General features: G+C 31.9%; 1 protein-coding gene across 1 annotated transcript; it reads right to left on the bottom strand.

The window, feature by feature from the left end:
* Positions 1-2115: 2115 nt before the first annotated feature.
* On the bottom strand, positions 2116-5043 carry LOC135750950 (uncharacterized). Its single transcript, XM_065269940.2, has 2 exons — positions 4182-5043; positions 2116-3398 (listed from the first exon to the last, which is right to left on the bottom strand). The coding sequence occupies exons 1-2, from the start codon at positions 5040-5042 to the stop codon at positions 3072-3074; spliced, it is 1188 nt and encodes a 395-aa protein (XP_065126012.1). The 5' UTR covers position 5043; the 3' UTR covers positions 2116-3071.
* Positions 5044-14972: the final 9929 nt, after the last annotated feature.

Raw genomic sequence — 14972 nt, 5'->3', positions numbered from 1 at the left:
CAAATCCTGGACCTCCATACCAGATAACAGTGTTGGATGATGGCATTATCCTCTCATGATAACGAAAAGAAAACCTTTACAATGTCCAAACAAATGAATAACACTCTCCAGAAGGCAAAGATGGCATTGTCAAGCAAAATAATAAAGAGAAGATATTACAAGGAGAAATACAGAGGGTTCACCACAAGATACAAAAGCCTCAAGAATAGAAAGTTGAGATCAGACTCCTTAAAAAGTCAGACAAGCTCTAAAAAAGCTTTATTTATAGAGATAAAACTAATATCAACCTGTACAGTTAAATTATCAACAGTATTGAAATGTATTGGATGTGGTATTAGTTGCTTTTAAATAACCTTAAAAAGGCAGTGTTTTTGTTATCTTTTCGTGTTATATAATACAGTATTTTTTTAATTCTGCAGAATCCACCATTAATTGATCAACCTCAGACAGAAGGATCATCTTTTGCAGAACAGCCAACTGAAGAATCAGAGGATTCTGAGAGCATGAAAGAAATTCAAAGTGTGAAAGTGAGGAGGGTCAATATAGTGAAAGATGTTTTGGAAATTTTCTCAAAACCCAAAGTATTAAAACAAGTCCTGCGCATAGAATTTACTAATGAAAATGCAGTTGATAATGACGGAGTGTCACGTGAACTGTACACTGCCTTTTGGGAAGAGTTTCTTGCTCAGTGTGAGGGTGAGGAAGAACGAGTTCCAAGACTGCGACCAGACTACTCAGAGGTTGAGTGGCAGGCTATTGGAAGAGTGTGGGTGAAAGGCTATGTTGATCATGGTGTGATGCCCATCAGGTTGTCTCCAGCATTTATATTGGCATGCATTGATGGTGTTGACTCAGTCACTGAAGAGCTCTTGATGTCCTCATTTTTGAAATATTTGTCTGCCTCAGAGCAATCTGTTGTTGAAAAAGCTGTTCAAGGCGACCTGGATGAAAATGATGCAGAAGATTTACTTGATCTCTTTTCACGGATGGGTTCATGCTGCTTGCCTCCAAAAGAAAACATTCGTTCTGCTATTTTGACAATGGCTCACAAAGTCCTCCTCCAAGAGCCCAAATTTATAATTGACTGCTTTCACACCATTATGCCAACTGGCATTCTGAGTCTGACCAGACAAAGCATACTTGATGCATACGATTCAAAGAAAGCTACAAACAAGAAAGTGGTACAAATGTTAAAGCCAGCAAAAGATTCCTTGAACCAGCAAGAGCAGCTGACCCTTAATCATCTGCACCGCTACGTGAAAAATCTAGACCAAAGAAAGCTAGAGACCTTCCTACGATTCTGTACCGGCTCTACAGTCATGTGTAAGGACAAAATTGAAGTCATATTTAATGGATTATTTGGCCTTGGACGTAGGCCTGTTGCACATACATGTGGAGCAGTTCTCGACTTACCATGTTCATACAGCTCTTACCCAGAATTCCGTGCAGAGTTTGACAATGTACTAAATGGAGATTGCTTTGCAATGGACATTCTATAAATGAATTAACTAGTGAGATTGAGTAAGTCAGGTTAATTGTATTTTGTGTACACCAGTTATTCCTTTTTTTTAATGCATTTTTTTGTAATTTCATAATTCTTAAAATTTTAGTTTCTAAGAGGTTTTAAGATTTTATAGTTTGAGTAGCTTCAAATATGTTTTAAGATTTTGAAGTGTTCGTGGAGTTATGGAGCCGAGTTTAAATTTCCAATTTCCATTCTAAAGAAATTTGAGTTTTATACAAAAACATTCAATTCCACTGAATTGAAAGATACAATAGCTGTGATAGAATAGCTATGCTGTACATGAGTTTAGTTGCAAATATTTGTTTGTTACTAATCAGAAATAGTTATTAAAGGGATAGTTCACCCAAAAATAAAAAATCTGTCATCATTTTCTCACTCTAATTATGTTACAAACCCACATAAATTTCTTGGTTCTGATGAACACAAAAGAAGATATTTTGAGAAATGTTTGTAACCAAACCGTTTGTGGACCCCATTTACTTCCACTGTATACTTTCTCCCTAATATGGAAGTGAATGGGGTCCACGAATGGCTTGGTTACAAACATTTCTCAAAATATCTTTGTGTTCATCAGAACAAAGAAATGTATATGGGTTTGTAACAACATGAGTACATGACAGAATTTTTCTTTTTGGGTGAACTATCCCTTTAAATACCCTGTTAAATAAAGTGTTGGAAAACTATTTTGTGTTAAGAATTAGAAATTGAGGAGATGATGTAAATCATTGTTTCACCCCTATTCGTTTGAGGGGAGTTAAACTTGTAATTCAAAAGTTGTATAGAAGTGTTTTATACACAAACATGTCCATACAGTTCAGATTTAATTGGGGATTTAATGGAGATTTAAACAGACGGTTTATTACACACTGTAATTTTAATCTGTTTAATATTCTTTACATATTGCCATTTGTTTTTCATTTACAATTTACTGTAATGCAGAAAAACATGTTACTGAGTTGAGTATCCATGTTTGTATACATTGTTATATGTCAGCAAAACATTGCCTGTATTACAGTTTAATAGTCAATAAAAAGGCCCCAACTGTGTTCTTAACATCTTTCTGTATTTAGTGCATTTGATGCTTATTCAATTTTATTGAGGAAGAAAAACATTCTGCATGAGTCTAAAGTTTACAAGAAAATCACAATTCTGTCGTTTATTACATGAACTTTCTTTTGAGAAACACAAATGTTTAGCAGAGTATTAGGCATCAACAGCCTCATAAAACATTCACAACAATTGTATGATGGTGACAGGAGGCTGATAACTGCTCAATGCACATTCTGCTAAACATTTGTGTATCACAGAAGAAAATGTCAGAAATTGGAAAAACACAATGGTAGTGAACAAAATTTTTCTTAAACTATAATAGAAAGGACCCTGCATAAACAAACAACATATGCTCAATAACATTAAGTATTTTAGAAACAATTAGTGACTTTTAATATTGTAACATCATAGTACTTTTTAGCATTACCATTTGTGCATCAGAAATCATGTAAATAAAAAATGCCACCAACCCCTCTATTTTCAGCCTGAGCAGAGGTTACAATAAGGTCAGTATTGCATTCCTTAGATGCAAGTATAAGTCTATTGCTTGATATGAGTCCTTTGGAAGCTCAAAATGTGCCTCACTCAGGATAGAATTACAAATGTCATAGACATCACTGTCACAAGGTATAGACGATCGAAATGTGCATTCTGTCTTGCACAGCTGTAGGTCTCCTGTGTCCACTGGTGACATGCAGTTCTCTGTTCTGTAAAGCTCTGGGAATAAGTACATGACATTGGGTCTACCACTTGGCACTCTGATGTTTTTTGAAGGTCTTATTACGTGTGCATCCCACACACGAGCAGTTTCATCCAATTCATCCTGCAATTAAATAAAAAAATAAATAGACAGTTTGCACTGAAGATATTCAACCTGTAACATTTTTACTCTCTAAAATATATCAATATCCATAAACACCTCATTTCTTTTTTCCGCAAATTGTGTTGTTGAGAATTTTGTGATGGGTAAAAAAGTACCCCCAAAACACCATAAACTTATAACTACGACCCTACAGTTCCATGACTGTGACTTAGAATTAAAGGGATAGTTCATCCAAAACATGTTCCAAACCTAATTGATTTGAACACAAAATAAAATATTGTGAAGAATGCAAGAAATCAAGAAGTTTTTCTTACGATGGAAGTCAATAGCTACCATCAGCTATTATGCATTAAGGTAAGGAGCTCATTCAGGTTTGGAACAACATAAGGGATGAAATAATTATATAATTTTGGAATTCAAATCACACTCATGTAATTGGGGGGGGGGGGTTAGTTTGACCACACCACACAATAAAAAACCTACTGTATAAGACAACGTACACTTTTAATGATGCAAATTATGATTTTTTTTCACAAATAGGCATATTTGGGCTATTTTCTAAATTAATGTGATTTTACTTTACAAGGTCATGCTGTGTTTTGGTCGATACGTAGTATTTTATTTAATTTTGTGTTCACTAAAATACACTATCAATTAATTAATTCAATAAAAACTCTAAAATAAAACGAGTAAGTGAGGCAGTTATGAAGTTGTTGTGTAAGGAGTAATGCAATGCTTTATAGCTAAATTATGCTGGGCAGTGTGCACTACATCATTACTCACCTGGATAATTCCCAAGAAACAGAAACGGATTAGATTTTTATCCAAAAATCCCCCGTCGAACAACCCTTTGTCCTTCAGGTCAGCGAACAAAGAGATGAAAAACTCCATGCATTCTTTCCTGAGGAATCCCCACCAACTCTCTATTCGCTGATTGGCCGTGCTTACACCTTCTATGTAGCTGTCAATGGTGGAGTCCTGCAGAATGTTGCGTCTGAGGAAACGCTGGAAGTCTCGCACGTGCCCGTTTTCAGTTCCACAGTCGCCTCTAACGATCCGAGGGCAGCCACTTAAACTTTCCACTGCTTCCACGTAGTATCCTCCGATTACCTTCGGGTCACTGCTTGTTGTGAACGCATTTAGCCAAATAATCTTCCTAGAAAAGCCATCGATACAGCCGTTTATGCAAATACCATATGGCTTTAGTTTATCATATGAATCAAAATGCCAGATGTAATTCGGTCCTTTTGCGAAATAGTTACGTCGATGAAGACGTCGGGCTCTCCTAAATTCTACTCCACCAGGATCTAACGAGCTCAAAATTAAGCGAACATGTTCTTTTCTAATATGTAATCCATTTTCTTTACACTTTTCATGCATCCACCTGTATCCGTGTAGCTGGCCTGATGTTTGGAGTTGATGCTGAATAAATGCAATGGCGTCTTCGATACTTGAGTATTCTTTTCGTCGAAACAGGCGTCTAGACCTCAAAATGCGTTTTAAATGTCGCTCAGAAATTACATATCTGTGTCGAAGTGCAAGAACAGAAACAATGTCTTTGTATTGAAGGCCAAGTTTAAAATAAATCTCAATTAATTCGTGCGCATCCATAATTTTGTTTTCGTTTGGCAGAGAGTGATGCATCCGGAACTTCTCCTTCTTTGAGTTTTAACGGCGGTTGGCAACTCATCTCAAAGGTGCATTACTGCCACCTACTAGACTGGAGTGTGGTTATTAGTATGACGTCAACATGCAGAAATATCTCGTGCGCACGCGATACGTTTCTCGTGCGCACGACATAGGTTTCTCGTGGGCACGACATACGTTTCTCGTGCGCACGCAAAAGCCTTATTATTTATTTTTATATATTTATTATTTATTTTTTTGCAAATGTCCACTCAAATTTTTTATTTTTTGCAAATGTCCCCTCAGAAGCTCCGTATAAAACAACACAAGGATGAGTAAATTATGAAAGAATTTTCATTGAACCTATAAAATTCCATCATTTTTTTATTCCTACTATGGGAGTCAATGGTCACTATCTGCTGTGGGTTTACCATCATTCCTCAAAATATTTTCTTTTGTGTTAATCAGTAAAAAACTAATGCATACACGTTTAAAACAACACAAGGATGAGTAAATTATGAAATAATTTTCATTTAACATATAAAATTCCTTCATTTTTTTATTCCTACTATGGGAGTCAATGGTCACTATCTGCTGTGGGTTTACCATCATTCCTCAAAATATTTTCTTTTGTGTTAATCAGAAAAAAACTAATGCATACAGGTTTAAAACAACACAAGGATGAGTAAAATATGAAAGAATTTTTCTTGAACCTATAAAATTCCATCATTTTTTTATTCCTACTATGGGAGTCATTGGTAACTATCTGCTGTGGGTTTACCATCATTCCTCATAATATTTTCTTTTGTGTTAATCCGAAAAAAACTAATGCATACAGGTTTAAAACAACACGACAATGAGTAAATAATGAAATAATTTTAATTGAACAATCTCTTTAAGTTGTTCCTTCAGTTGTGTCGAGGATGTTTAAGTCGTCATCATATCAGCTCTGCAAGCCTGCAAAGCAAAAAATGAAATAAATTACCATCGACTTCCATAGTAGGAAAAAAATTATTTAGAAGTATCTTGATAAATGATGAAGAAAATATTAAAAAATATATATAATTAGCACACAGTTGATGGTACCTATAAAATTCCATCATTTTTTATTCCTACTATGGGAGTCAATGGTCACTATCTGCTGTGGGTTTACCATCATTCCTCAAAATATTTTCTTTTGTGTTAATCAGAAAAAAACTAATGCATACACGTTTAAAACAACACAAGGATGAGTAAATTATGAAATAATTTTCATTTAACATATAAAATTCCTTCATTTTTTTATTCCTACTATGGGAGTCAATGGTCACTATCTGCTGTGGGTTTACCATCATTCCTCAAAATATTTTCTTTTGTGTTAATCAGAAAAAAACTAATGCATATAGGTTTAAAACAACACGAGGATGAGTAAATTATGAAAGAATTTTCATTGAACCTATAAAATTCCATCTTTTTTTTATTCCTACTATGGGAGTCAATGGTCACTATCTGCTGTGGGTTTACCATCATTCCTCAAAATATTTTCTTTTGTGTTAATCAGAAAAAACTAATGCATACAGGTTTAAAACAACACGAGGATGAGTAAATTATGAAAGAATTTTCATTAAACCTATAAAATTCCATCATTTTTTATTCCTACTATGGGAGTCAATGGTCACTATCTGCTGTGGGTTTACCATCATTCCTCAAAATATTTTCTTTTGTGTTAATCAGAAAAAAACTAATGGATACACGTTTAAAACAACACAAGGATGAGTAAATTATGAAATAATTTTCATTTAACATATAAAATTCCTTCATTTTTTTATTCCTACTATGGGAGTCAATGGTCACTATCTGCTGTGGGTTTACCATCATTCCTCAAAATATTTTCTTTTGTGTTAATCAGAAAAAAACTAATGCATACAGGTTTAAAACAACACGAGGATGAGTAAATTATGAAAGAATTTTCATTGAACCTATAAAATTCCATTATTTTTTATTCCTACTATGGGAGTCAATGGTCACTATCTGCTGTGGGTTTACCATCATTCCTCAAAATATTTTCTTTTGTGTTAATCAGAAAAAAACTAATGGATACACTTTTTAAACAACACAAGGATGAGTAAATTATGAAATAATTTTCATTTAACATATAAAATTCCTTCATTTTTTTATTCCTACTATGGGAGTCAATGGTCACTATCTGTTGTGGGTTTACCATCATTCCTCAAAATATTTTCTTTTGTGTTAATCAGAAAAAAACTAATGCATACAGGTTTAAAACAACACGAGGATGAGTAAATTATGAAAGAATTTTCATTGAACCTATAAAATTCCATCTTTTTTTTATTCCTACTATGGGAGTCAATGGTCACTATCTGCTGTGGGTTTACCATCATTCCTCAAAATATTTTCTTTTGTGTTAATCAGAAAAAACTAATGCATACAGGTTTAAAACAACACGAGGATGAGTAAATTATGAAAGAATTTTCATTGAACCTATAAAATTCCATCATTTTTTATTCCTACTATGGGAGTCAATGGTCACTATCTGCTGTGGGTTTACCATCATTCCTCAAAATATTTTCTTTTGTGTTAATCAGAAAAAAACTAATGGATACACGTTTAAAACAACACAAGGATGAGTAAATTATGAAATAAATTTCATTTAACATATAAAATTCCTTCATTTTTTTATTCCTACTATGGGAGTCAATGGTCACTATCTGCTGTGGGTTTACCATCATTCCTCAAAATATTTTCTTTTGTGTTAATCAGAAAAAAACTAATGCATACAGGTTTAAAACAACACAAGGATGAGTAAATTATGAAAGAATTTTCATTGAACCTATAAAATTCCATCATTTTTTTATTCCTACTATGGGAGTCAATGGTCACTATCTGCTGTGGGTTTACCATCATTCCTCAAAATATTTTCTTTTGTGTTAATCAGAAAAAACTAATGCATACAGGTTTAAAACAACACAAGGATGAGTAAATTATGAAAGAATTTTCATTGAACCTATAAAATTCCATCATTTTTTTATTCCTACTATGGGAGTCAATGGTAACTATCTGCTGTGGGTTTACCATCATTCCTCAAAATATTTTCTTTTGTGTTAATCAGAAAAAAACTAATGCATACAGGTTTAAAACAACACAAGGATGAGTAAATTATGAAAGTTTTTTCATTGAACCCATAAAATTCCATCATTTTTTTATTCCTACTATGGGAGTCAATGGTCACTATCTGCTGTGGGTTTACCATCATTCCTCAAAATATTTTCTTTTGTGTTAATCAGAAAAAAACTAATGCATACAGGCTTAAAACAACACAAGGATGAGTAAATTATGAAATAATTTTTCTTGAACCTATAAAATTCCATCATTTTTTTATTCCTACTATGGGAGTCAATGGTAACTATCTGCTGTGGGTTTACCATCATTCCTCAAAATATTTTCTTTTGTGTTAATCAGAAAAAAACTAATGCATACAGGTTTAAAACAACACAAGGATGAGTAAATTATGAAAGAATTTTCATTGAACCTATAAAATTCCATCATTTTTTATTCCTACTATGGGAGTCAATGGTCACTATCTGCTGTGGGTTTACCATCATTCCTCAAAATATTTTATTTTGTGTTAATCAGAAAAAAACTAATGCATACAGGTTTAAAACAACACAAGGATGAGTAAATTATGAAAGAATTTTCATTGAACCTATAAAATTCCATCATTTTTTTTATTCCTACTATGGGAGTCAATGGTCACTATCTGCTGTGGGTTTACCATCATTCCTCAAAATATTTTCTTTTGTGTTAATCAGTAAAAAACTAATGCATACACGTTTAAAACAACACAAGGATGAGTAAATTATGAAATAATTTTCATTTAACATATAAAATTCCTTCATTTTTTTATTCCTACTATGGGAGTCAAAGGTCACTATCTGCTGTGGGTTTACCATCATTCCTCAAAATATTTTCTTTTGTGTTAATCAGAAAAAAACTAATGCATACAGGTTTAAAACAACACGAGGATGAGTAAATTATGAAAGAATTTTCATTGAACCTATAAAATTCCATCTTTTTTTTATTCCTACTATGGGAATCAATGGTCACTATCTGCTGTGGGTTTACCATCATTCCTCAAAATATTTTCTTTTGTGTTAATCAGAAAAAACTAATGCATACAGGTTTAAAACAACACGAGGATGAGTAAATTATGAAAGAATTTTCATTGAACCTATAAAATTCCATCATTTTTTATTCCTACTATGGGAGTCAATGGTCACTATCTGCTGTGGGTTTACCATCATTCCTCAAAATATTTTCTTTTGTGTTAATCAGAAAAAAACTAATGGATACACGTTTAAAACAACACAAGGATGAGTAAATTATGAAATAATTTTCATTTAACATATAAAATTCCTTCATTTTTTTATTCCTCCTATGGGAGTCATTGGTCACTATCTGCTGTGGGTTTACCATCATTCCTCAAAATATTTTCTTTTGTGTTAATCAGAAAAAAACTAATGCATACAGGTTTAAAACAACACGAGGATGAGTAAATTATGAAAGAATTTTCATTGAACCTATAAAATTCCATCTTTTTTTATTCCTACTATGGGAGTCAATGGTCACTATCTGCTGTGGGTTTACCATCATTCCTCAAAATATTTTCTTTTGTGTTAATCAGAAAAAACTAATGCATACAGGTTTAAAACAACACAAGGATGAGTAAATTATGAAAGAATTTTCATTGAACCTATAAAATTCCATCATTTTTTTATTCCTACTATGGGAGTCAATGGTAACTATCTGCTGTGGGTTTACCATCATTCCTCAAAATATTTTCTTTTGTGTTAATCAGAAAAAAACTAATGCATACAGGTTTAAAACAACACAAGGATGAGTAAATTATGAAAGTTTTTTCATTGAACCCATAAAATTCCATCATTTTTTTATTCCTACTATGGGAGTCAATGGTCACTATCTGCTGTGGGTTTACCATCATTCCTCAAAATATTTTCTTTTGTGTTAATCAGAAAAAAACTAATGCATACAGGCTTAAAACAACACAAGGATGAGTAAATTATGAAATAATTTTTCTTGAACCTATAAAATTCCATCATTTTTTTATTCCTACTATGGGAGTCAATGGTAACTATCTGCTGTGATTTTACCATCATTCCTCAAAATATTTTCTTTTGTGTTAATCAGAAAAAAACTAATGCATACAGGTTTAAAACAACACAAGGATGAGTAAATTATGAAATAATTTTCATTGAACCTATAAAATTCCATCATTTTTTATTCCTACTATGGGAGTCAATGGTCACTATCTGCTGTGGGTTTACCATCATTCCTCAAAATATTTTCTTTTGTGTTAATCAGTAAAAAACTAATGCATACACGTTTAAAACAACACAAGGATGAGTAAATTATGAAATAATTTTCATTTAACATATAAAATTCCTTCATTTTTTTATTCCTACTATGGGAGTCAATGGTCACTATCTGCTGTGGGTTTACCATCATTCCTCAAAATATTTTCTTTTGTGTTAATCAGAAAAAAAATAATGCATACAGGTTTAAAACAACACAAGGATGAGTAAATTATGAAAGAATTTTTCTTGAACCTATAAAATTCCATCATTTTTTTATTCCTACTATGGGAGTCATTGGTAACTATCTGCTGTGGGTTTACCATCATTCCTCATAATATTTTCTTTTGTGTTAATCCGAAAAAAACTAATGCATACAGGTTTAAAACAACACGACAATGAGTAAATAATGAAATAATTTTAATTGAACAATCTCTTTAAGTTGTTCCTTCAGTTGTGTCGAGGATGTTTAAGTCGTCATCATATCAGCTCTGCAAGCCTGCAAAGCAAAAAATGAAATAAATTACCATCGACTTCCATAGTAGGAAAAAAATTATTTAGAAGTATCTTGATAAATGATGAAGAAAATATTAAAAAATATATATAATTAGCACACAGTTGATGGTACCTATAAAATTCCATCATTTTTTATTCCTACTATGGGAGTCAATGGTCACTATCTGCTGTGGGTTTACCATCATTCCTCAAAATATTTTCTTTTGTGTTAATCAGAAAAAAACTAATGCATACAGGTTTAAAACAACACGAGGATGAGTAAATTATGAAAGAATTTTCATTGAACCTATAAAATTCCATCTTTTTTTTATTCCTACTATGGGAGTCAATGGTCACTATCTGCTGTGGGTTTACCATCATTCCTCAAAATATTTTCTTTTGTGTTAATCAGAAAAAAACTAATGCATACAGGTTTAAAACAACACAAGGATGAGTAAATTATGAAAGAATTTTCATTGAACCTATAAAATTCCATCATTTTTTTATTCCTACTATGGGAGTCAATGGTCACTATCTGCTGTGGGTTTACCGTCATTCCTCAAAATATTTTCTTTTGTGTTAATCAGAAAAAACTAATGCATACAGGTTTAAAACAACACAAGGATGAGTAAATTATGAAAGATTTTTCATTGAACCTATAAAATTCCATCATTTTTTTATTCCTACTATGGGAGTCAATGGTAACTATCTGCTGTGGGTTTACCATCATTCCTCAAAATATTTTCTTTTGTGTTAATCAGAAAAAAACTAATGCATACAGGTTTAAAACAACACAAGGATGAGTAAATTATGAAAGTTTTTTCATTGAACCCATAAAATTCCATCATTTTTTTATTCCTACTATGGGAGTCAATGGTCACTATCTGCTGTGGGTTTACCATCATTCCTCAAAATATTTTCTTTTGTGTTAATCAGAAAAAAACTAATGCATACAGGCTTAAAACAACACAAGGATGAGTAAATTATGAAATAATTTTTCTTGAACCTATAAAATTCCATCATTTTTTTATTCCTACTATGGGAGTCAATGGTAACTATCTGCTGTGGGTTTACCATCATTCCTCAAAATATTTTCTTTTGTGTTAATCAGAAAAAAACTAATGCATACAGGTTTAAAACAACACAAGCATGAGTAAATTATGAAAGAATTTTCATTGAACCTATAAAATTCCATCATTTTTTATTCCTACTATGGGAGTCAATGGTCACTATCTGCTGTGGGTTTACCATCATTCCTCAAAATATTTTATTTTGTGTTAATCAGAAAAAAACTAATGCATACAGGTTTAAAACAACACAAGGATGAGTAAATTATGAAAGAATTTTCATTGAACCTATAAAATTCCATCATTTTTTTATTCCTACTATGGGAGTCAATGGTCACTATCTGCTGTGGGTTTACCATCATTCCTCAAAATATTTTCTTTTGTGTTAATCAGAAAAAAACTAATGCATACACGTTTAAAACAACACAAGGATGAGTAAATTATGAAATAATTTTCATTTAACATATAAAATTCCTTCATTTTTTTATTCCTACTATGGGAGTCAATGGTCACTATCTGCTGTGGGTTTACCATCATTCCTCAAAATATTTTCTTTTGTGTTAATCAGAAAAAACTAATGCATACAGGTTTAAAACAACACGAGGATGAGTAAATTATGAAAGAATTTTCATTGAACCTATAAAATTCCATCTTTTTTTTATTCCTACTATGGGAGTCAATGGTCACTATCTGCTGTGGGTTTACCATCATTCCTCAAAATATTTTCTTTTGTGTTAATCAGAAAAAAACTAATGCATACAGGTTTAAAACAACACGAGGATGAGTAAATTATGAAAGAATTTTCATTGAACCTATAAAATTCCATCTTTTTTTTATTCCTACTATGGGAGTCAATGGTCACTATCTGCTGTGGGTTTACCATCATTCCTCAAAATATTTTCTTTTGTGTTAATCAGAAAAAAACTAATGCATACAGGTTTAAAACAACACAAGGATGAGTAAATTATGAAAGAATTTTCATTGAACCTATAAAATTCCATCATTTTTTTATTCCTACTATGGGAGTCAATGGTCACTATCTGCTGTGGGTTTACCATCATTCCTCAAAATATTTTCTTTTGTGTTAATCAGAAAAAACTAATGCATACAGGTTTAAAACAACACGAGGATGAGTAAATTATGAAAGAATTTTCATTGAACCTATAAAATTCCATCTTTTTTTATTCCTACTATGGGAGTCAATGGTAACTATCTGCTGTGGGTTTACCATCATTTCTCATAATATTTTCTTTTGTGTTAATCCGAAAAAAACGAATGCATACAGGTTTAAAACAACACGACGATGAGTAAATAATGAAATAATTTTAATTGAACAATCTCTTTAAGTTGTTCCTTCAGTTGTGTCGAGGATGTTTAAGTCGTCATCATATCAGCTCTGCAAGCCTGCAAAGCAAAAAATGAAATAAATTACCATCGACTTCCATAGTAGGAAAAAAATTATTTAGAAGTATCTTGATAAATGATGAAGAAAATATTAAAAAATATATATAATTAGCACACAGTTGATGGTACCTATAAAATTCCATCATTTTTTATTCCTACTATGGGAGTCAATGGTGACTATCTGCTGTGGGTTTACCATCATTCCTCAAAATATTTTCTTTTGTGTTAATCAGAAAAAAACTAATGGATACACGTTTAAAACAACACAAGGATGAGTAAATTATGAAATAATTTGCATTTAACATATAAAATTCCTTCATTTTTTTATTCCTACTATGGGAGTCAATGGTCACTATCTGCTGTGGGTTTACCATCATTCCTCAAAATATTTTCTTTTGTGTTAATCAGAAAAAAACTAATGCATACAGGTTTAAAACAACACAAGGATGAGTAAATTATGAAAGAATTTTCATTGAACCTATAAAATTCCATCTTTTTTTATTCCTACTATGGGAGTCAATGGTCACTATCTGCTGTGGGTTTACCATCATTCCTCAAAATATTTTCTTTTGTGTTAATCAGAAAAAAACTAATGCATACAGGTTTAAAACAACACAAGGATGAGTAAATTATGAAAGAATTTTCATTGAACCTATAAAATTCCATCATTTTTTTATTCCTACTATGGGAGTCAATGGTAACTATCTGCTGTGGGTTTACCATCATTCCTCAAAATATTTTCTTTTGTGTTAATCAGAAAAAAACTAATGGATACACGTTTAAAACAACACAAGGATGAGTAAATTATGAAATAATTTGCATTTAACATATAAAATTCCTTCATTTTTTTATTCCTACTATGGGAGTCAATGGTCACTATCTGCTGTGGGTTTACCATCATTCCTCAAAATATTTTCTTTTGTGTTAATCAGAAAAAAACTAATGCATACAGGTTTAAAACAACACGAGGATGAGTAAATTATGAAAGAATTTTCATTGAACCTATAAAATTCCATCTTTTTTTATTCCTACTATGGGAGTCAATGGTCACTATCTGCTGTGGGTTTACCATCATTCCTCAAAATATTTTCTTTTGTGTTAATCAGAAAAAAACTAATGCATACAGGTTTAAAACAACACGACGATGAGTAAATAATGAAATAATTTTAATTGAACAATCTCTTTAAGTTGTTCCTTCAGTTGTGTCGAGGATGTTTAAGTCGTCATCATATCAGCTCTGCAAGCCTGCAAAGCAAATAATGAAATAAATTACCATTGACTTCCATAGTAGGAAAAAAATTATTTAGAAGTATCTTGATAAATGATGAAGAAAATATTAAAAAATATATATAATTAGCACACAGTTGATGGTACCTATAAAATTCCATCATTTTTTTATTCCTACTATGGGAGTCAATGGTCACTATCTGCTGTGGGTTTACCATCATTCCTCAAAATATTTTCTTTTGTGTTAATCAGAAAAAACTAATGCATACAGGTTTAAAACAACACGAGGATGAGTAAATTATGAAAGAATTTTCATTGAACCTATAAAATTCCATCATTTTTTATTCCTACTATGGGAGTCAATGGTCACTATCTGCTGTGGGTTT

This window comes from Paramisgurnus dabryanus, chromosome 18 (assembly GCF_030506205.2).
Source record: "Paramisgurnus dabryanus chromosome 18, PD_genome_1.1, whole genome shotgun sequence".
Classification (NCBI taxonomy): Eukaryota; Metazoa; Chordata; class Actinopteri; order Cypriniformes; family Cobitidae; genus Paramisgurnus; species Paramisgurnus dabryanus.
This window is presented reverse-complemented; position numbering and strand designations above follow the sequence as displayed.

What these genes read in the sequence shown, in the direction of transcription:
- LOC135750950 (XM_065269940.2), bottom strand. Translation starts at nt 5,042, where the DNA reads ATGCATCACTCTCTGCCAAACGAAAACAAAATTATGGATGCGCACGAA. An exon ending in GTTTCTTGGGAATTATCCAG is followed by an intron (nt 3,399 to 4,181) that starts GTGAGTAATGAT and finishes ATTTAATTGCAG; the next exon opens with GATGAATTGGATGAAACTGC.